Source organism: Pyricularia oryzae, chromosome 1, assembly GCF_000002495.2.
Source record: "Pyricularia oryzae 70-15 chromosome 1, whole genome shotgun sequence".
In the NCBI taxonomy this organism is placed as follows: domain Eukaryota; kingdom Fungi; phylum Ascomycota; class Sordariomycetes; order Magnaporthales; family Pyriculariaceae; genus Pyricularia; species Pyricularia oryzae.
In genome coordinates, this window is record NC_017844.1 from 1,562,270 (window position 1) to 1,583,639 (window position 21,370).

Below are 21,370 nucleotides of genomic sequence, written 5' to 3' on the forward strand. Positions count from 1 at the left end.
TCGTACATCAGCTGTGAAGAGAGAAAAAAAAAAAAAAAAAAAAAGGCTCCCAGGTTTCTGGGAACAAGAAGCAGCCAAGCACGCTAATCAGAATACGCCCGAGATATCCAATATATAACGAAAATGACTATTGTATGCACATGGTCACGCAGAATAGTTTGCTCATTTCTGGGGTGGGATTTTGATTGCTTCTGCTATCGCTATTGAACATGTCCCAGGATTCTAAATCTTGGGTGGTATTCTGGATGCACAAGAGAGCGAGAATCCGATGCAGGTTGAGTTTTTGTCACAAAATTTTGCCTGGATGCCCAATACCGCCACTGCTGCCACCCGACAAAATTGACGGGATCCGTGCCCTCATTTACTGGCCTGGCAAACTTCAAGAAGCCCCTCAACAAATGCAACCTGCAAACTTGATGGCTACCACGCAGTAATTTACTGCTGTACGAAGTCGGGTTGATTCTCGCTGATGGGATTATCGGTTTACCATAGTTCTTTACGAAGGACTTGGCTTTCTGGATTGATTGCTGCTTGCCTTGGACGTGCCAAACTTACTGCGCGCCCCTGATTCTTTTGCAGGGCTTGCATTGTTTCTCCACACCACTCAGTCTCAGCCCAACCAGTCAAAAGGTAAGACCTGTAGCGGGCGCGTTTCTGTGCTTGAAAGACCCCTGGAAACACGACGCGTGCGAACCCCTGTCACCGGAACCCACCCGCGAGGGGTTAGCCTGAAAAGGCGATTGATTGCAACGGGCGGTGCCATAAAAAAAACCAAGGGAAAGTGGTCGCAGCTGAAGTTGTCTCGTTCTCTTCTATGCCCCTCCAGCCACCCGATTTCTTGAGGGCGGGGTCGTCTGGGCTGTCCGCAAGCTCAAAGCTGGTCGTTGGTTGGAACTATCGATGACGCCCCGAAGCCCCATCAAGCCGTCTATCTCGCTTCCGATGGTCTACCACGGAATTTGGTAGGTGCCAACTTAGGTAATCATCAAAAAGGGTCCTGCAGCATATTCCGGAAGGGCCGAAGAAGGAACAGGGACCAAAAAAGACCCACGGATCTTGCCGCGCTCGTCTTCAGATGTGGGCGGCAAGACACCATGTGTCGACTAGCCTTGTCTTGGAATAAGCGCGTCAGTCCTTTTGAGACTTTTCTTTAGGAGGCAAATTCTACATGTACATGTCGATATCCGACGGAGCCACTTAACATACGGTACCATTATGGATTTGATGGTCGCAGACAACGCCATTTTTCAATGGACGTGACCCTTTTTTATTTATTTTTTTATGGCCGCAGCATCACATCAAGTGCAATTTCACAGTTATCAGAGGCTTGAAAGCCGGCAGCTGCTTTACATGGCACACTGTGCGACAGAACAAGTGACCAAAGGGGCCTAGCATGAGGCCGACAAGGCACCCATTCACCTTGGGCAATATGAGATGTCCAGAATGAGAGGCTCTGGGACGGCCGTGACGAAAATAACTCAACAATCGTAGTGCTCGCAATTTACATGCTGCCGTGCGCGCACCTCCTTTTATATCGGAGGGTGAGCATCGTGGCCGAATTCTGATGCCGGCGACGTATTGCTCCAATAGCAATGGGCAGAGCACGCCAATGATGTCGCAGCCGCGCGGGGTTCAACACCATCTCACCATGGGAGAGTAAGCAACGCCCGAGATCCAGACTACGGTTTGCATACACCCCAAGTGGCACAAATCAGCATCGTATCTATCCGAACGCAGCAGGTGTTACAGTTCAGCTAGCCGGGTGAAAAACACGGCAGGCACTCATTTTTGGGGTTGAAAGCATCATCACCATGAATAAGAAAAGGTACAAGAATGTGAGGTTGTGCGCTAGACGGCGCTCAACTTGGCAGTGGTTGCTCCCAACAGGTAATTGAACACACCAAGATGTCCCCGATTATTAGTATAGCCATTTGGGCTACTTTACTGTCCACCATCACATCCCTCACATTCCCATATGAAAACATGCAGCTTGATCCAGCCGAGGCATTGTCTTTTCCATCTATTGCCTTTGGTAATGCCACAATCCCGATCCCTCAGCAGCCGTCCTGCAAATCATATCCAGGAGAACCTACCTGGCCCTCAGAAGCAGATTGGTCCCGTCTCAACACAACCCTCAACGGCCGCCTCTTGAAGCCCCAGCCGCTCGGCGCAGTCTGTGCACCCTCACATCCCGCTTACAACAGCAATCGGTGCAACACGCTGGTACGCAGCCTCTCTGGCACGCGCACGCTTCTCGACGACCCCTTGAACGTGCTGACGGTGTACCTCGAGGGTGACACCTGTCCCATCTCAACGTCAAGCAGGAAACCGTGCACCCAGGGCGGGTTCCCCGTCTACGTCGTCAACGCCAGCACGGTCGCGCACGTCCAGGCCGCCGTCAACTTTGCCCGCAACCGCAACATCAGGCTCATAGTCAAGAACACGGGACACGACTTTGGCGGCCGCTCCGCCGGCGCTGGTGCCCTCAGCATTTGGACTCACCACCTCAAGTCTGCAACCTACCTCGCCAACTACACCGCGGATTCTTCGCTCTACACCGGCAAGGCGGTCCATCTGGGCGCCGGCCTTGAGGCCTGGGAGCTGTCCGACATCATGGTGGACCACCGCATCTCCCTCGCAGCCCCGGGATGGGCGACCGTCGGCGCCGTCGGCGGCTGGATGCTCGGCGGCGGCCACGGCCACGTCACGTCGACGCTGGGGCTTGGCGCCGACCAGCCCCTATCGCTCAACGTCGTCACCGCCGACGGGCGCTTCGTTACGGCCGACGCGACGCACAACGCCGACCTCTTTTGGGCGCTCCGCGGCAGCGGCGTCGGCCCGGCCTTTGGGGTAGTCACCTCGGCCGTGGTGCGTGCGTACGAACCACTATCGCTGGTTAGGGTGTCGCTGCAGTGGCTGACGGGGCCCAGCTACGACCCCGGAAACAGTCCCAGCCCCGTGGTGAATAGGGAAACGTTTTGGCGCGGTGTCTCGGCGTACTACCGCTTCGGCATCGCGGTCGGGGATGCCGGCGGCGTCGACTTTGGCTACATCCGCAACCGCAGCAACGGCAGCTTCAGCTTCGATACGGGACTTACATTCCCCAACAAGTCGCCCCGGGAGGTGTTTAACCTCCTCGCACCGCTATACGCAAATCTACAGTCGGCGGGAGTGAACATCGCGAACCGCCTCCCGGCAGCGTCGAGCCCGTACGCGACCAGACGGGGCGGCACGGGCGCGTCGCTGGGCAACGCGCGCTACTCGTCGAGGCTGTGGCCGCGGGCGCTGTGGGCCAGCGACGAGGGCTTCGCGGCGGCCATGGCGGCGGTGCGGAGCAGCGTGGAGGACGGCGGCTACACGTTCCACGGGCTGCTGATGGCGGCGCGGCCGCTGGACGGGGACGCGGCCGACTCGGTCAGTCCCGGCTGGCGCGCGGCGGCGATGCACGCCTCGATGCAGGACGACACGGCGCTGGCGGACCTGTCGCCCGAGGCGTGGCGCGCGGCCAACGAGCGGGTGCTGCGCTACTCGGCCGCCATACGGGCCGCGACGCCCGGCGGAGGCGCGTACATCAACGAGGGGGACTCGCTGGAGCCCGGCTGGCAGGATAACTTTTACGGGCTGGGCAGCTACGCCCGCCTGCTGCGGGTCAAGGCGGCGCTGGACCCGTGGGATGTGTTTTGGGCGCCGACGGCGGTGGGGAGCGAGGGGTGGGAGGTGAGGACGGAGGATGGGACGCTTACGCAAAACGGGAGGCTCTGTCGCGTCGGCTCATAGGGGATCCGGACCACTTGGGCGCCCGCCGGCGATCTTTGCTGTTGTGGTCTTGGGTTTTTTCGTGCGTCGCAAGTACCTGTTCCCAAGAATCCCAACCTCATGACGATCGTCGACAGCTTTTTCGTGGGTATGAATCGCCGGATCGGACTTCGAGTTCTCGACGGCGGCGTCTCTCGCAGGCGCAACCTTGAATAGTATCAGAATTGCACCACATACAGTCGAGTCTGCAGTCTGCATAGCTTAACAATGTCGATCTGAATTTCGGGAATTTATGCCATCCCATTTTTATTCTCTTTTCTTTTTCTTTTTCTCTTTTTTCTCCGTCATGGTGCCCAACAGTCTCGACACGGATAGCATGAACATTTTGCCAAGTCAGATCCTGTCCCGATCCACAAATAACCCCTAGGGTAAAGGGAACAGCCACAACAGTGGAGAAATACAGGAGCGCGTCCGACTCGGTCCAGCCAGCAAGCCCAGCAAAAAAAAAACCCTGGCGGGCCGTGCGATGCGGAGAAGACGTGAGAACGATCGTCCCAAAATTGTGCACGACTCATGGGGGATCTGCCAACACACTGCAGTTTACAACTACCGATGGAAAAACACAGAAGGAAGGGCTATATGTAGCATGATGTTTGTTATGCCCCCGTTGCGCGAGGTATTAATATTACCTCGTACACAACAGTTGCTGTATTTAGGTGGATCTACATACCACTGTTTTGTAATAAAAATAAACAATACTAAAAAAACCTCGTGCAGTTGAGGAACGGATCGATCCCACTGTTTGCTTGAGTTTCGCAGGTCTTGGATGTCAACCAAGCTTGGTGATATAGATTCACTGTAGCAAAAAAAAAAAAAAAAAAAAAAAAAAAGATGAGGAGATATGTTGCTGGAGAGTAGATGCTTCAGTGACTTGGTGGTTCGGCCAAACGGGTTACGGGGACGCTTTGATGCCGATGACATGACATTTGGCTCGTAACCTTGATTTTCAACCACATCGGTGTGGGACAAATCGTCAACACCGGGTTTCAATGTTGCAACGAGAGCAAACAGTTGTCAACCGGTATATCGTTGGGGATGGACCCTGTATAGCTGTCAGTTGGCATAAAGTTTTAAACCTCAAAACTCCACGTGTGACAAAAGTTTGCCAAGTTGGGATGAGAATTGTTCTTCTGATACAAGCTGTAAGCATAGTTGTTGATACTGGATCGAAACGAGGACTGGGGAGAGAGTTGCAGGAGAGAAGAGAGGGAGGACACGAGGGGCGAAAAAAGAAAAAAAAGATCACGGTAGTCACTGTCATCGGCTTTGCAAAGCCGTGAATTCGGGTTTTAGCAGGACGTAAATCTCCGCCCGCGTGCTTCCGATCGACCACGGTTCCCATCCTGGAACGCATTGATTAGTATTGAACTCGAATCGAAATCAACGGAATCCATTTACGGTATTTCCTCTCATTCCGCCCCCGTCCCCAATAGTCAGGTCTCCAGCAGATAACGCAACAGGCGTGAAGCTTGGTATCGCCGAGTAGGAAAAAAAAAAAATAACCAATCCACACAGGGAAAGACGAAGAAGTCTCCTATCCTGGCGATGTAACACCACTAGACCAATGTGGGAACCTGGCTTGCCTGGGAGCGAGATACGCACACGACTGATAATGCAGGCCCGGGTCGGTGTTCGGGGGGTTTGGGTGGGCTCACACTCACCGTGGTGGCCGTGGCCAATTTTTTTTTTTTTTTTTCATCAGCGTGCCGAGATGCCATCGTGCCGAGATGCCATCGTGCCGCGGGAAAGCTAAGAGAATGCCTGCACAAAATGGAAAACCCCCGGAGTGCATGCGCCCATTTTTGTGGCGACTGGAGAAAATGGTATTGAGGTGTCGTGCGTACGTTGTGTGCAGTAACAGTGTTACTGCGTATAGTAGGATTGGCAACCTCGGTAGCGAATGGATTATTGGTGGGACTGTATCTCGCTCCCAGGCACAGTCCATGATCCCTTGTTTTCTTTGATGCTGGACCTAGCAAAACCCCCAGCTAGCCCGAGGTAGGGAATGTTTAGCAATTGTTATACTCCATCCTCAAATAATCAAGACAAGATATGTTCCTCAAAACACGAGGTGGTTTTTTTTTGTCTTTCTTCTCACGATGCTACTCGGGATCGCGATTGCGGCTCCCACCAAGTTCATGCTGTAATCTATTCGACACATCTGCAGGCCCCAAAAAAGATTCAGGTGTTACCAGTCAAAGGAAACGAAACCAAGCCCAAAAAAGGTATCTGATGTAACCAGGAACATCCCAGGCCCGTGCGCATCACAAATCCCCACCCACCGTTGGATCAATTGTGGATCCGGTCAAGACTGGAGAGGCCGCGAAAGCCCCTTTCGCTCTGAGGCCAAGCACCCAAATTGAGTTTTTACTGTTACGATACTCTGAAAGATTGTGGACTTGGCGACGGCGAGTCTGGCCAGAGTAGAAGGCCCGTGGGAGCCGGGGACTTCGCGGCTTGTGGGCGGCAGTGGCTTGTTTGTTTCCGGATTGTTGATTAATTACACAATTGCTTTATTTGCTGGGCGCTTTGGGGGCCAAAGGGGCATCTTCAACCAGGCTGACAAGTGCATGCCTAGGCACTCTATTTTTTACCTCTCCTTACATGAGCTGGCTATTTTTGTGTGTCCTCGGCAAAGTAACGGCCCCGATTCCTCAACGTGACTCTGGGTTTCGGAACCAAAATACTCTGGTGAAATAGGCAAAAAACACGCCATCGCCAAACCAAAAACCAAAAAAAACCCAAAACCAAAAAAGCCCCGGCAAGGACGGATACCTATCCACGAGGTAAAAAGAAAACACCTATACCCATTTCGGTGTCGCGCTCGGGACTCTGCCGATAAAGCGCGAGTCAAATTGGGTGAGTGAAAGACCCTTTACCGTTAGCTAATATGGGAGTATCCACTCACCTTCCTACCCCTGTGCTGTTGCAGCCCCACCCACTGCACCCCCGTTCTTCGTAGCAACAGCGAGCAACAGCAAGCAACAGTCAGCAAGGTCTACGGCCAGCCCTGAAACCTGCGGCTCTTGCCTGCCCCTTCTCACAAGCTTCTCGTTGGTTCACCCCTGGAGAGGGAAACCCACTCGCCATGGGGGGGCCACATGCACATCCACAACCATCACATCCCATGCCCATCAGTAGGCTCAGGCCACGCGCCGGCCAGACGAGGGTACAATGGAGACTGAGGATTAAGCGCCATACTGGATCGAGCTAAACTAAGCTGTTTTTTTTTGTTGTACGTGTGGTACGGGAAAATAGATCGACGACTGGGATGGGGGGAGGAACGAGGACCCGTTTCGTTGATCGGTTTATATGATCACGTACATCTGCACCTCTGAATCGATTCACCCACCTTCTGCCTCTCTTTCCTTCCCCAGGGCTCACCATTTGTTTGGCCGACTCTCTTTTTGTATACACTGCCCCTTGAGGAAGCTAACCCGCCAACTCGCCGACATTCGCTTTGGGAATTTTTATCATTCCCGTTCTATCACTTGCAGTGTAATACCCTCGTTGACGACAAGTCGAAACACCAGACCAGACCGTTCTTTTCTGATTCCAAGTCACCAAAAAGGCCAGAGGCTGAATTAAACAAAAACTTTTTTATATTGTTTCCTTTCTGCCATCTCTTCGCCTTTTTTACATTCTTTTCTTTTTTTTGGTAACCAGAACAACATATTTCACAAAAATGTCTCTCACATCCTTGAGGGCCGTGAGCCTTGGAGCTGCTCTCCTCGGCAGCCACCTCACCTCGGCGCAAGCCACCACGACGCTCCCCCCGAGCCTCACAAACTGCACAACCCAGGAGACGATCTGGCAGACGCCGCAAAACGTGAGCCTGGCCATCTGCGACGGAACCAACTTCCAGTACGGAGGCAAGTCGCTCCAGATGGTCGAGGGCGTCTGCGGCACCAGGGCGTGCGTGGGACTGTGCAACGACAACGACAAGTGTGTCCGCGCCGTGTACGACAAGAAGAACTCGGTCTGCCACATCAAGAACAACGACGAGGCCTCGGACATGATCTGGGCCGTCGATGCCGACTTTGACGCCATCACCAAGCTCCTGCCCGACGGCACCTACCCGCCGCCTCCCTCGGGCCAGCCGCCCAAGGATGGCCAGACTCCCAAGCCCGCCAACGAGACCGTGGTCGTCGGCGACGCCAAGAAGGGTGTCTGGTCCGACGTCATCACCCTGCCTCTGATCCCCGTGGCCGCCTACGTCGTGCCGACCTTCCCGACCCCTGGACGGCTCATGTTCTTCTCGTCGTGGGGCGTGGACGCCTTTGGTGGCGCGTCGGGCCTGACGCAGTTCGGCTCGCTCGACCTGGCCTCGCACCAGTCGACGCACCGCGAGATCGCCAACACGCACCACGACATGTTCTGCCCCGGCATCAGCCAGCTGGCCGACGGTCGCATCCTGATCCAGGGCGGATCCGACGCCGACGCCGTCTCGGTCTACGACCCCAACACGGACGCCTTCACGCGCGAGGCCAACCTGCAGATCGCGCGTGGCTACCAGTCGGCGTGCACGCTGTCCAACGGCGAGGTGTTCACCATCGGCGGCGCCTACTCGGGTGAGCGGCGCGGCAAGGAGGGCGAGATCTACGACCCCAGCGCCAACAAGTGGGAGGTGCTCAAGGGCGCCGACGTCAAGCCCATGCTGACCAAGGACCACGAGGGCATCTGGCGCGAGGACAACCACGCCTGGCTCTTTGCCTGGCGCAACGGGTCCGTGTTCCAGGCCGGCCCCTCGGCGACGCAGCACTGGTACGGCACCAAGGGCTACGGCGCCGTGGTCAACGCCGGCACCCGCGACGACGCCAACGCCATGTGCGGCATCTTTGTCATGTACGACGCCCTGCGCGGCAAGATCCTGAGCGCCGGCGGCTCGCCCGACTACACCGACAGCGACGCCAACAACCGCGCCCACATCACCACCATCGGCGAGCCCGGCAGCCCCGCCGTCGTCGAGCGCGTCACCGACATGGCCTTCCAGCGCGGCTTCGCCAACGCCGTCGTCCTGCCCGACGGCAAGGTCATCGTCACCGGAGGCATGAAGCGCTCCATCGTCTTCAGCGACGCCAACGCCGTCTTCGTCGCCGAGATGTTCGACCCGGCCACCAAGGCCTGGACCCAGCTGGCCGCCGCCCAGAAGCCCCGCAACTACCACTCCGTCTCCATCCTGTTGCCCGACGCCACCGTCTTCGTCGGCGGCGGCGGTCTCTGCTACGTCGCCACCATCAAGGGCTCGACCGCCAAGTGCAACAAGTCGGTCGACCACGCCGACGGCGAGATCCTGTCGCCCCCCTACCTGTTCAACGCCGACGGCACCGCCGCCGCCCGCCCCGTGATCGGCGACCTGGACAAGACCTCCATCCGCGCCGGCGACTCGCTCACCTTTGCCGTCACCGGCATCCAGGGCGCCGCCGCCGCCAACTACAAGTTCTCGCTGGTGCGCATGGGCTCCGTCACCCACTCGGTCAACACCGACCAGCGCCGCGTGCCGCTCGAGGACTTCTCCGTCGGCGCCGACGGCAAGTTCACCGTCCGCACCCCCGCCGACACCGGCGTCATGATCCCCGGCCACTGGTACCTGTTTGCCATTGCGCCCAACGGCACGCCCAGCGTCGCCAAGACGGTGCAGATCGAGCTCGGTGAGGCCGAGGCTAAGCGCACTGCTGGTATCTGGGGTGCTTAAGCAATCAAATAAAGTTTCATTGATTCAACAAAAGTTTCCTTGTGTAAATTTTTTCCTTTTCGTAATGAATGGCGGTGAAACTGGCGGGAAAAGTTGGAGAAACAAACAAAAAGCCAAAACAAACCAAAAAAAAAGCGTGCATTTGCCCATGTACAAACCACAAGCAACAGCGATGACTCTATTTTAGTTTAATATGTTAATGTAATTCTTACTCCGTTACCTTTCTTTATCGACTCGAGATGACCGCTGCACTTGTGATTGACTCGTCATGCATGATGTGTTTGTATCAACCGGAAAGTTGAGTGAGAGCCCAGGTTTCTTGACTTTGAGCATCAGTCTCGTTCAGCAACTCTTATGATCCTTGTCGAGTAAGCGATGGGAGAGATGGGCGGCTGTAGGATCCTGTCTGAATGTTGGCGTACCTTGTCCTCTCACTAGGCCCAAGTCACCAAAGCGAAAGACAGCCGAAAGTCCTTCAGCCTTTTGTTCTCAGTCCCAAGCTCAACCAGCCCATTCATTCGCTAGCCAGCGTCGGGCTTTTGCCCTGTGAGAGCCCTTCGGGTGCCAGTGCAAACTTGTCTGGGTCAGAAAAGGCAAGAAAACCAGTCGAGCAAAACCATTTTCCTCGTCGTCCAGCCCTAGTTGAGGGACAGCTACCTTGATGAGGGGAGAGCTGCGTGATCAAGGATTGCGATTTGCAGGCGCCTGGGTACTAGGGACTGTTCCATTTGTGATGAACAGCCGGCAGAGGATGGCAACGCGCCAGAAGGAGCGCTTCACCGAGCTGCGCGACATGTACCTCGAGATGGACTACGACGTCATGCGGAACAATGAGCGCATGGATCATGAACAACAGGAGGCTTTGCATGCTGTGAGGACTGACAGGTCTCTGGACGCCTGTGTCATGTTCATCGCTTCGCTTCTGTTGCCCCGCAAGACGCCGACAGAGTTATACCGTGAGGAGCCAGGCGAGCCTCGTCAGGGCAGCCAGCAACCAGATATTTTCTGGCTGGACGCGACACCAATGCGACAGCCAGGGGGGCAGGAGCAAGAGAAGGAGAGGGAAAAGGCAAATGGTGAGGAGATGGCGGAGCCGGTGTAAGATAATGATCGGGTGAAGCAGCTTTTCCTGTGAACAGAATACCAATTAGATGAGGTTTTGTTCAAATATTAATGCACCGATAGCCCGTCAGTTCGCTTTCGTGGGCGACTTTGGTTGACCTTTTCAACGGTTGCTTAAACCATCTCGTTCCCGCATCTGACCCTGCCATAATTGGCAATAAGACCCTTCATTAGCCCTTCTATCTCTGAGGCCCACAACGCACAGGCCCCAAGTACTGTACTTGAAGGCTATGGCAGACGGTTAATTGGAGCTAAAACTGGACGTTTGTAGCTTATTTTGCAGCCAAACCTAAATCTTCCTCCAGACTGTGAAAGTGGCGAGCACCTATCTACCTACCTTACTTACCCAGTATAAAAAACTCGCTCCTTCCGAACAACTTCATTTCACGTGTTTGGATCGGCCCTAATGTCCGATTAGGTTACATAAGTTGGCCCATGGGGAACCGATATACTCTCCAGTTGAACACAGATATAAAAATTCATACGGTTGTAGTGCTTGGGCTGGCTTCGCTCACCACACACTCCTTCGCTCCGCTGAATTAGGAGAGAAAAGTGAGAGCCAAGTTACATGCAGTACGTACGATACGCAAACTAGGTCCAAGTCCCTCGCATGTATAGACATTTAGATAAGCCGGTCACGTGACCACAAGCCTCCCATATCGCACTCGGAGACTTATTCCCAGATATTCCGACCTGATGTATAAATTCTAATCTCTATTGCAAGTACAACAGTACCCTGCCTTGGGCCCCAAGCCTTGCGAACCTATGATCGAGGGCACAGAAAGCTGCAGGCACCGCTAGCTACTTACAGTACATACAGCAAAAAAAAGAAAAAAAAGGAAAAGATTATGCACCAGCGAGCTTCGCGATAGCTTCACTGCGCATTAAGCGTCTATTTGGAGTTGGCCGGGTTCGAACCGACGACCCCATGCAGCCTGCACGTTGCCGAGCCGTCCTGGAGACCCGGAAACGTGTCCCGGGCCATGTCCGACTCGATGCAAAGCATATGCGCTACCACTGCGCCACAACCCCATAGAAACGCGGTGGATATCGGACGACCATCCTGCAGAGCTTATGTATGGAGCAGCGGCTAGCTCAAAACTGTGCGCGTGCGTGGGGTGTGTGGTTGGGTGGTACTGAACCATCATCACATTTCCCACCTCGCACGGGAGACCATCTTTTATGAGCGTGTCACTTTTTCCACAAGTTTGATGCCCAGATCGTACTTGTAGAAAGCTAGCTGGCACTCTTGGGGGTAGAATGAATGCTTCGAGACAATTATGCGTCCCCCGTTCAGACGGTGGTATGGCCCATCACTATTTTTCAGGAGTTCAGGGTAGTTGTGCGCACCTTGGAGAGGTGTTTACCTTTCTTTTGGTTTGGTAAATCGTGGTTCTGAGATTTCTTCGGACCACTCTCACTGTCTGGCCTAGAGAGTAGCTCAACAGACTCAGGCTCTTGGAGTCTGCATGCAGCATCGTGCATCCTCAGACTTTGCCCCAGAGGCAGATAGTCACCGAGAACGAACCATAGCTCAGCCGCAAAAGACATGTATGTAGCCCATGCTCCGCCAGAAACTTGGATCCAACGATACAGATAGAAAAGCAATAGTCATCACATGCAAAAACATCCAAAACCGGCAAGCTTGGAAATCGTCATTGTTATACACAAAAACCCACTAACACCCATCCAGAGTCCATGCTTTTTCTATTTCCCTGTGTCTTCCTTGTCGATGTTTGATTCGTTTTCCCTGTTCTGTAATCATCTATCGGAAACAGGACCTCCCTTCTCCCTTTTTTGTTGTCGCTCTAAAACGGAGAAAAGAAACTGTTGCCGACCAAGACTTATCCCCGCCCAGAGACAAAATGAAAACGTAAAAAAACAAGAATTAAAATGGGTAGTGAGGCTGAAAAAGAACAGACATTTCTAGATGCATTTTCCCAGGGTGAAAAAAAAAAGATTACAACAAAAATTCAAGTAGGGGGAGGTATAAGTTCGGCCAGGTCTATCCGGGCCGACACAAACCCTTTCCCCTTCTATCTTTACGTCCCCTATCCCCCACGCTCCTCTTACCATACAGCTCGCGCTTATTTGGCAATCTCAACACCACCAGTGGCGCCAAGAGCCTTCTTCAGGTCACCGTAGATGGCGAACTGACCGGCGGTCAGGGTACCAACCATGAAGAGACGGGCACCGATACCACCGAAAGAGCCACGGAGGCCGAGCTCCTTGGCGATCTTGATCAGGCGGGAGGTGGTTCCCTCACCGGGCAGACCCTTGGTCTTGTTGATCTTGCTCAGCATGGTGTCGGCGGGCTGCGAGACGATGGCGGCGGCGAAACCGGCCATGAGACCAGAGCCCAAGTTGACAACGGTCTGCATGCCGTCGGAGAGGGACTCCTTGGGGTAGACGCGGAAGATGGCCTCGGCGACCTTCTCGTAGACGACGAACTTGGTCATGGTGTAGGGGACCCTGAGGAAGAGAGTTAGGACATGTTGCGCCGCAAGATGTAGACTAGACAAGGAGGCAGAGCCCAGACTAGCAAAATCGCAAAACGGCATCAAACTTACTGCTTGAACAGGATGGGGCCGAAACCGGCGTAGAAAGCACCAACACCCTCGGTGCGAAGCATCTTGGTGAAACCACCAATCAGGCCGTTGGCGTACGAGGGGTCCGAGACGAGACGGATACGGGTGGCCTCAAGAGGGCAGAGGGCGATGTCGGCGAAGAACTCGGCGGCGGCGGCAGAGGCCAGGTAGACGCTGGTGCGGTACTTGCTGGCGGTCTCGAGACCCAGGGTGTTGATGCTCTGGGCCTTGAAGAACTCGTAACCGCCGAACTTGAAGGCACCCTGCAGGAAGTAACCGGCGACGGTGGGACCGAGACCAGTCAGGAGCGCGCCGGCACCCTCGTTTTGGATAACCTGCCTGAAGCCACCGATCATGCCGCGGTTGTAGGTTTGGGGGTCGAGCTGGATACGGGTCTTGACGCTGTTGTTGATTGCCAGGGTGTCCTGTCAGCTTTCGGTTTATGCCGGGTTACGGGAGATTTGGGGGGAGCTTGGGGATAGCTGCAGGATCGAAATAGACGACTGCAAGCATCAAGCTCGGGATTCCAACTAAACGTACACATCAAGAGGTGTGACCATGCCGTGGGTGACTGAACAGCAGACGGCACCGGAAAGGGCGAACTTTGAGTAGAGGGACAGGCCGGTCGGGCTGGCGACGGGCGCCTCCTTCTTGATAGCAGCCATTGTGATGTGAATTTAGAGCGTAAGAAAATAAAAAGGGTATTAACAAGATCGCAGAAGATCTATGATTGAGTGGAGATGGGTGTTATCGTCTGCAACAACTGAGACGACTTGGTTTGGTTGGTATGGTTGGTGGTGATGATGAGTTGTGAGACGGAGAAAATTGTTCTTGAGGAAAAAAAAAAAAATTAAGTCATGCCCAGCCACTCTCGGTCGCAGCCTTGAATTGACCGTGAGGCTTTTTTCCCTGGGATTAGCCAGCCGCTAGTCGGAACCCGCATAAATTGCGTTGGACTGCTTGTTACTGGCCGGCTGGCAGAATCGGGTGGACTCGGGTGAGCGGGCCACCAGAAGTGCCTCTACCCTGCAAGTCAGTATTGGAGGTACTTGCCATGGGACCCACGACATGCTCCACCCGTGTCAACGCCCAGGCCTCTCCTTGTCGAAAAGTTCCGAAGTTGCCGAGCGACGCAATCTTTGCCTGGTAAACACATGCAACGGATTGTGCTGCTACCTTGAGCTTGGAAGCAATTGGCACGACGAGATGCCAAGCATCACCAGACTAATGCCAATACCCAAGGATGAAGAGATGGCTATAATTACGTATATTTTAGCACTTTGTCTGGTTTCTTGACGTTTATCTTTTTGTCCTGATTATTTCGCCTTCTTTTGATGTTTGGCCATTTCAGATTTGTGCCCGGCAAAATATACCACCAAACAAAGCATCTTATCTTGGCACGAAACTTTTACAGTACTGAAACCAAGTCACCAAAGACACACACTCCTTACACCTCGGCAGCACCTTCAGCATCGCCAAGGATATCGTCCGATGCCTTCTCCGCCAGCATCATGGTGGGCACCACCGGAAACGCACCCGGCACCACGGGGAATGAAGACGCATCGACGACCCTCAGGTTATTGACGCCCCTGACGCGAAACTTGGAATCCAGCACCGCCATGGGATCGTCGTCGGCCCCGATCCTGCACGTCGACGTCGCGTGGTGGCTGTAGACCTGGTCGTGGATGTACTCCTTCTGCACCTCGTCTGAGCAGGTGCTGTTGACGCCGGGGCAGGGGTGCAGCTCCTCCCACGGGCCCGTGTTCTCGTGCACGCCGTCGCGCAGGAACTCGATGGCGTCGAGCATCTCGGTCAGGTCCTGGTCGCGGCCCTGCGCGAAAAAGTTGGTGTTGATTTCGGGCACGTCCTGCGGGTCCGCAGACCGCAGACGCACGTAGCCCGCCTGCGACTTGGGGTTCATGTGCACCAGCGCGCACTCGTACTGCTGTGGGCCGTAGTCCTCGGGGAAGCCCGGCCAGAACCCTTCGAACGAGAAGCCGCCGCACCACGCAAAGATGTTGCGCCGCTCGTCGACGGCCGACGGCGTCCGGAGCAGCAGCGTCTGCCACCCGCCCGCGTTCAGCGGCTCGCCCTGCTTGAGCGACATCACACCGGCCTCGTAGTTGTCGGCCATGTTCTCGCCCACGCCGGGGAGGTCCTTGACCAGTGGGATGCCGAACTTGCTCAGCTCCTCGGCCGGGCCGATGCCTGACAGCTTGAGGATCTGCGGGCTGTTGAAGGTGCCGCCCGAGATGATGACCTCCTTCTTGGCGCGGTACTGAATGACTTTGCCCTTGACGTCTTTGTTGTAGTTGGGATCGGCCGAGTACATGTGCCGCCCCTCGAGGACTTCGACGCCAACTGCGGTAGGCGTGTCGGCTTCCTCGTCGAACAGGATCTTGGTGACGAGGCTCTCGAGCTTGAGCGTCAGTGGGAACTCCTCGGCGTCCTCGAGCGTGGCCCGCACGTAGCTGTTTGGGCTGCTTCGGTTCATAAACTCGTCCGCGTGCCACACGAACGAATAGAAACCGAGTTCTTGGTCGCGATCAGGCTCAATCCCGTTGATGTCGCGCGCCAGGGCCTCCGATAGGTTGGCCGTCGAGATGTTGAGGCTGTTTGCAAAGGCCAGAGCAACCTGCCTGCCGTCATTGTCCCCGTCGGCAAAGTCGCCCGGGGTGTTGATGGTGTCCAACCACCCGTCGAACCCATGCCCGGGCGTACCCCTGGGGAGGAAGCGGTTGTTCTCCAGACGCTCAAAGAGCCTTCTCATCTTGGGCGCCTCCCACGACGCATCGCCAGTCAGGTTCGCCACCAGATTCCAGTCGTCGTCGTACGGCAAAAACACGATGCCCGCGTTGTGTTGCGAGCAGCCGCCCAGCGTCCCCGCGCGCGGGTAGTATATGCCGAGCTGCTCGGCGCCCTCTGGCGGGTCGAGGCCGACGTAAAAGGAGCCGTCGGGGTTGCGCCACGTCAGCCGCTTGTACTTGAGGGCCTGGGCCGGGTCGTCCGAGTGCCTGACGAAAAAGTCCCAGCGCGTCGAGGGGTCGTTGCCCGCCAGTTCGAAGTTTGTGACGATGGAGATGTTGGGGTTGGCGTGCTGGTCGTCGCCCGCCTCGAGCAGCAGCGTCGAGTAGCCCGCCCGCGCGAGGTTCGCCGCCAACGGACCTCCGCCGGGGCCGGACCCTACCACAATGTAGTCATACTCGTTCTCGACCGCGTCACAGGCCGACGCCGACGCCGTGGCGGCGGCGACCAGCGAAAGTAGATGGTACCAATGCATAGTCCGTTGGAGATGTGACTTGCACTCAAGAGCCTCAGTGGATGGGTCTGCTGCAGCCGGCAGTCGCTACTCTCTTATAGGTAGGCCATCAAACTGGCTGGCCCGTGTTTTCCCCCTGCCAAGTAGCTCCAGATCGATGTTTTCGGCTCCTCGCATGCTTATTCGGACCCAAACCCGCGTGTTTAGTAGATGTTTCCCATGGCGCCTGGAGCTGGATGCCAAGTTTACCCCGCCCCGTAAGTCGGCTGTTTACTTGGGCCGGTTCAGCCAAAGCGGTGGCGGCAACGGTGTTGTTTCTAGCACAATATACTATCGGCAGCGCCCTGCCGATCATGCTAGTAGGTGAAATCCAGGTCCCCATCATCTTAGCCCTTTTAATTACCTCTTTTACTGCCGAGTTGCAGATCTTGTCCAATACGAGCCTATCGGGTTATGCCATTTATACGGACGTGTCAGCTCTGCAGATGTCAGGAAGTCGATGATGTGATGTGTTTTGTTTCTTCTGCTGGGACTCTCGAGTGAACGTAAGAGCGGGGAATGTAGGGTCGAAAACATGTCTACTGTATTACCATCACGGAGAACATGTCTGACCGTCTTATTTTCCTTTCCTTTTATTTCTTGGCTTCAATACATGTGCGGTGGGTGCTTGCTCAGGTTTCTAGCCCGCCATCATAATTCTGCATCGATCTAGACAAATTCTAGTAGCAAGCCAATATTAGACCTCAGGAGGAAACACGAGCACATCTCAACTACATTTCATCGTTATCGTCTTCCATGGTCTGGTCGGCGGGGAGGCGGATATAGAATGTAACGCTGTGTTAGTTCGGGACCCTGAACGATTTCTCCGCCCTACCTTTACGGAATCAGCCGTGGACCCGGCATATGGCTATGCAGGTGCTGAGTAAAAGAGACTAGAATTAAAATGCCAATTGGTAGTAAGCCCAAGGGAGTGGATAATCGTAGGTAAATGAAGGCACGGCAATTAAGCGGGCCAATCCGAGACAGGAAAGGCACTAAGAAACTGCCGACCAAGCTAAGGAAAGTCCTATCGTGGAGGAAGGGCCAATATTGCCGACATACTACAGTTGGGAGGAGAAATAAGACTAGGAAAAAGCTGTTAAATCTCTGTTCTTTTGACTGGATGTTTTGTTGGGAAAGCTGGACAAGAGGCCTCATTCTGCCCGGTCGATCACCAGATATCTGTGCATCACTAGGCACGGAATTACCGGCAGATCACGGACATATGCTCGTATGCGCTTGAGGGGAATCCTATTAGTCTAGTCTAGTAAAGTATCATAGCGGAGCGGTAAAGTCGATCAACAGGGATTTGTGCATCTTGGTTGTATGAAATGTACAATTGCAACCTCTTGCCAAACCATTTCTTGCAACAGCTTGTACCAGTACAGGTTCTGCCTCACGTTTTGAACATTTGTGAGAATTTTTATGCTATTTCTCATACCAAATCCCGCGGCTGGTACAGGTCGTCTTGGCATGCTTTGTTGCTTACCTACCTCGGAACCCAAGGGAATTCGGAAAGCCATGTTAGCCAATGGAAATGAGAGTAGCTCGCCGGTGGCATCGAATGGAAGAAGAGAGAAAGAAAAAGAATCTTGCCACACCATAAGCAGGACTGTGAGTCGCTTGCTTGCCTGCCTTCAAAAAGGCCGAGGGCCCCCGCCATGTCCAGTACCTTTTTGTTTCTCTCTTTCCTTTCTTTCTCCTCCGACACACCCAGCGACAGTCAATGGCCTTGTTCTTGGGATCATCAGGCTAAATCACTTTCCAGAAGTCATTTGTAGCAGGCATCATGGAAACGAATGTTGCAGGGGGCAATGCTGGCCGGACTAGCGGTAACGTAGTCGAGAGGACCGATTCCGTGGTCTTGGATAGAACGAGCGAGCAGGTCGCAGCCGTGCATCCACGCCCTCGCAACCAGGCGGAGGGGCTGAGGACTTTTCGCGCGATAGGTAATCGCGATGAGGCTGAGGCATATGCAGTGCAACATCTACCCAGGTACTTCGTTGAGAATTACAAGCCGATGCAAAGGCAGCTGATGAAGAAGCGTCGGCAGGCCAAGGAGTATAACCCGGGCTATCGGCAGAAGCCCTGGAAACTCCCCCGGGCGCTCGAGCAGTGGAAGAACAATGTTGTCGCGAATGAAGGAGGCCCATCGGTGCTGCTGCTCGTTGGATCTCCTGGGGCGGGCAAAACCCAGTGGGCAAAGAGCTTTGGGAGGCCCGTGGAGATGAATCGCAAGTGGGAACCTGACGCCTTTGCCGACGGCAGCACTCACTTGGTCATGAACGACATGAAATGGGTTCCCTCTGGCCCCTGGGCAGAGCTTTTGAGCTGTCGGGAGTCTTTCGAGGTGAAAGGCAGGCGCGGAAAGAAGAATAAGACCTTCACCTTCGGTAAGCCGGTCATCGTGACCTGCAACGTTGACAACGATCCCAGGAAGATCCGCAGGGTTGCGGGGCTTTTCAGGGGCGAGCTTGTTGTGGTTGTTGAATTGGGATCGAGGGAGATGCTTTATTAGGAATTACAAGAGGCCCACTCAGGAGATGGATGCTGGAGGATTAACATAGATATTATCATTTCATTGTTGATGTTATGGAATAGACAACTTAGCAGGTTGGCAAAGAGTGTCAATTCCACTATTTTTGCGTCGTACCATATTGCATGATGGACTATTTATCGACCGTGATGCAGAGAATTAATGGCATCGCTTCATACCAAGCCGCCGTGAAGGCAAATATTAACCAAACAAGTAAATGGCCTGCCTTGAGCAGAGCTTCCGGCCGACGGTGGCATTCTTACACCGCGCGTACGACAATGCTAATGAATGATACATAACAAAGAAAAAGGAGACGCGATGTGACGCTCCTGGCAGTTGAGCCGTTAAATACCCCTCCGCTCCGGGCCCAGTCAGCTTGTTACGGCAATAGACGCGAAAGCGGCAAGCAATCGCTGACGCCTTTTCCCGTGATACGGATGTGCGGAGAAAAAGACCGGAATCCAAGCGAGCCAATAGTGAGGGACGGCCCAGAGGAAAGTGCCGACATGATGGAGACCAAGGTCCAAGGTATCCCCTAGTGTGCACAGCAAACGGCCTCGAATATAGTATATCAGGTGGGTACTTACCACCTCGAGACCAAAGAAGACCCAAAACGTGCAGCTTGACCTAGATCCATGCTGTAAAGCGCAGCACCGTTGAAGTTAACAGCCGTACTATAGCACCAGGTCTTCTTTTCTTTTCATCTTTGCTTGTGAGTACCATCAGAGATTGGATTATGGATCTGCGGAGAACTCACTCAACCGTGGTTGCAGTTTGGATCGTCAACGGCAGGGTTTTCCACCAATCCGAACCGATACCAAACTTGTCAGGAACACGCGGAAAAAATATCCCGATCGGAACTCGTTATTAACAAAAACAAATACCTCCAATGACGTTTTGAACAAGACCCCATCGCTCAAGAAATACAAACTCGGTCGGAGTCATGTCCCACGGGGAAAGCAAAAGTCTGTGGGGAGAGAGGGGTTGTAGGTGAGATAATGTCCGAAAGTAAAAACGGTAAACCAAGCCGCTGCCCTATTTAAATGTACCGCGAGGCCCCATGCCATGACCAATTCCCCAGTCGCTCCTTGCAACACCACCAGCAACCCGCAGCCATGTTCCAACTCAAAGCTCTGGTGTGCTCGCTGCTGGCCGTCCTGGCCCTGCCCCATCTGGCCAGCGGCTATGCGAACCCCGGCGCCTGCTCCGGTCAGTGCTGGACCCACGACCCGGCAGTGGTCCGCCGCGACGACGGCGTCTACTTTCGCTTCAGCACGGGGTCCAAGATCGGCATCTGGAAGGCTCCGGCCTTGGAGGGTCCGTGGACGTACCAGGGTGCCGCCATTCCCGCTGGCTCGCGCATCAACCTCCCCGGCCGGTATGTTTGGAGCCTTGATCGTTTGCAGTGGTGGCCTGGACGAATGATTTTTGACCCAGAAAATAACAAAAATTCACAAAAACAGAGATGACCTCTGGGCCCCCGACGTAGCCAAAGTCGGCAGCCAGTACATCATGTACTACAGCGTATCCACCTTTGGCTCGCAAAACTCGGCCGTCGGGTACGCGACCTCGCCCAGCATGGAGTTCAACAGCTGGACGGACCGCGGCGCGACGGGGCTGCAGTCGCGGCCCGGGAACACGTACAACGCCATCGACGCCAACTACATCCAGGCGCGCGGCGGCACGGGCGAGCGCGTCCTCAACTTTGGCAGCTTCTGGGGCGGCATCCACCAGGTGGCGCTCGACGGCGCCGGGACGCAGGTGGGGTCGGGCGGTGCGGCGCCGCTGGGCCTGCAGTTCCAGCCGGCCGGCACGCACGCCAGCGAGGGCCCCTTTATGTTTGAGCGCCAGGGCTGGTACTACCTCTTTTGGAGCGAGGGCGTCTGCTGCGGCTTCGACAAGAACCTGCCCGCGCCCGGCGCCGAGTACAAGATCCGCGTCTGCCGGAGCCAGAACTTCAGGGGCCCGTTTGTCGACCGCAACGGCGTCGACTGCAGGAACGGCGGCGGCACGACCGTCTTGGAGAGTCATGGGTTCGTCTACGGGCCTGGAGGCCAGGGCATCATGACTGATCCGAAAAAGGGCACCATCCTCTACTATCGTGAGTATTTTATTCTGTCGTTTCCGCATCTGTCAGCCCCCCGCGGGCGGAATGAAGCTTTGCTGTTTATTGGAAACGAGATTACTGACGCTTTGGACCGTGTGCTCCTCTAGACTACGCCGATCGTAGAGGTGCCATTGGCGATGGTGACAAAAAGTTTGGCTGGAACGTGGTCAACTGGGGCGGAGGATGGCCTAGTGTTTGAGGCTCTGAG

At 54.9% G+C, this 21,370-nt stretch overlaps 8 protein-coding genes and 1 non-coding gene across 9 annotated transcripts; 5 read left to right on the forward strand and 4 right to left on the reverse strand.

Annotated features, from left to right (window-relative positions):
- Nucleotides 1-876: 876 nt before the first annotated feature.
- Nucleotides 877-4,058, forward strand: MGG_11936 (FAD binding domain-containing protein). The gene has a single exon (XM_003709087.1). The coding sequence runs from the start codon at nt 1,906-1,908 to the stop codon at nt 3,775-3,777; it is 1,872 nt and encodes a 623-aa protein (XP_003709135.1). The 5' UTR covers nt 877-1,905; the 3' UTR covers nt 3,778-4,058.
- Nucleotides 4,059-4,631: 573 nt separating this feature from the next.
- On the reverse strand, nt 4,632-5,520 carry MGG_16106 (uncharacterized protein). The gene is made up of 2 exons (XM_003709088.1): nt 5,478-5,520; nt 4,632-5,159 (listed from the first exon to the last, which is right to left on the reverse strand). The coding sequence occupies exons 1-2, from the start codon at nt 5,513-5,515 to the stop codon at nt 4,790-4,792; spliced, it is 408 nt and encodes a 135-aa protein (XP_003709136.1). The 5' UTR covers nt 5,516-5,520; the 3' UTR covers nt 4,632-4,789.
- A 1,600-nt stretch (nt 5,521-7,120) lies between these two features.
- MGG_02368 (galactose oxidase) lies at nt 7,121-9,762 on the forward strand. Its single transcript, XM_003709089.1, has one exon. The coding sequence runs from the start codon at nt 7,502-7,504 to the stop codon at nt 9,509-9,511; it is 2,010 nt and encodes a 669-aa protein (XP_003709137.1). The 5' UTR covers nt 7,121-7,501; the 3' UTR covers nt 9,512-9,762.
- Nucleotides 9,763-10,172: 410 nt separating this feature from the next.
- MGG_02369 (uncharacterized protein) lies at nt 10,173-11,176 on the forward strand (the record flags this gene model as incomplete). The annotated part of the gene is made up of 2 exons (XM_003709090.1): nt 10,173-10,609; nt 10,984-11,176. 2 exons carry the CDS (start codon nt 10,173-10,175, stop codon nt 11,174-11,176), a joined length of 630 nt encoding a protein of 209 aa, XP_003709138.1.
- Nucleotides 11,177-11,530: 354 nt separating this feature from the next.
- On the reverse strand, nt 11,531-11,665 carry MGG_20060. The gene has a single exon. It is a non-coding gene; the product is annotated as a tRNA-Ala (tRNA).
- Nucleotides 11,666-12,248: 583 nt separating this feature from the next.
- Nucleotides 12,249-14,104, reverse strand: MGG_02370 (mitochondrial phosphate carrier protein). Its single transcript, XM_003709091.1, has 3 exons — nt 13,762-14,104; nt 13,204-13,623; nt 12,249-13,105 (listed from the first exon to the last, which is right to left on the reverse strand). The coding sequence occupies exons 1-3, from the start codon at nt 13,884-13,886 to the stop codon at nt 12,721-12,723; spliced, it is 930 nt and encodes a 309-aa protein (XP_003709139.1). The 5' UTR covers nt 13,887-14,104; the 3' UTR covers nt 12,249-12,720.
- Nucleotides 14,105-14,668: 564 nt separating this feature from the next.
- On the reverse strand, nt 14,669-16,865 carry MGG_02371 (alcohol dehydrogenase; the record flags this gene model as incomplete). The annotated part of the gene is made up of 2 exons (XM_003709092.1): nt 14,669-16,567; nt 16,755-16,865. The coding sequence occupies 2 exons, from the start codon at nt 16,863-16,865 to the stop codon at nt 14,669-14,671; spliced, it is 2,010 nt and encodes a 669-aa protein (XP_003709140.1).
- Nucleotides 16,866-18,235: 1,370 nt separating this feature from the next.
- Nucleotides 18,236-19,169, forward strand: MGG_02372 (uncharacterized protein). The gene has a single exon (XM_003709093.1). The coding sequence runs from the start codon at nt 18,309-18,311 to the stop codon at nt 19,035-19,037; it is 729 nt and encodes a 242-aa protein (XP_003709141.1). The 5' UTR covers nt 18,236-18,308; the 3' UTR covers nt 19,038-19,169.
- A 1,001-nt stretch (nt 19,170-20,170) lies between these two features.
- Nucleotides 20,171-21,361, forward strand: MGG_02373 (arabinan endo-1,5-alpha-L-arabinosidase A; the record flags this gene model as incomplete). The annotated part of the gene is made up of 3 exons (XM_003709094.1): nt 20,171-20,433; nt 20,519-21,156; nt 21,270-21,361. 3 exons carry the CDS (start codon nt 20,171-20,173, stop codon nt 21,359-21,361), a joined length of 993 nt encoding a protein of 330 aa, XP_003709142.1.
- Between the last annotated feature and the right edge of the window lie 9 nt (nt 21,362-21,370).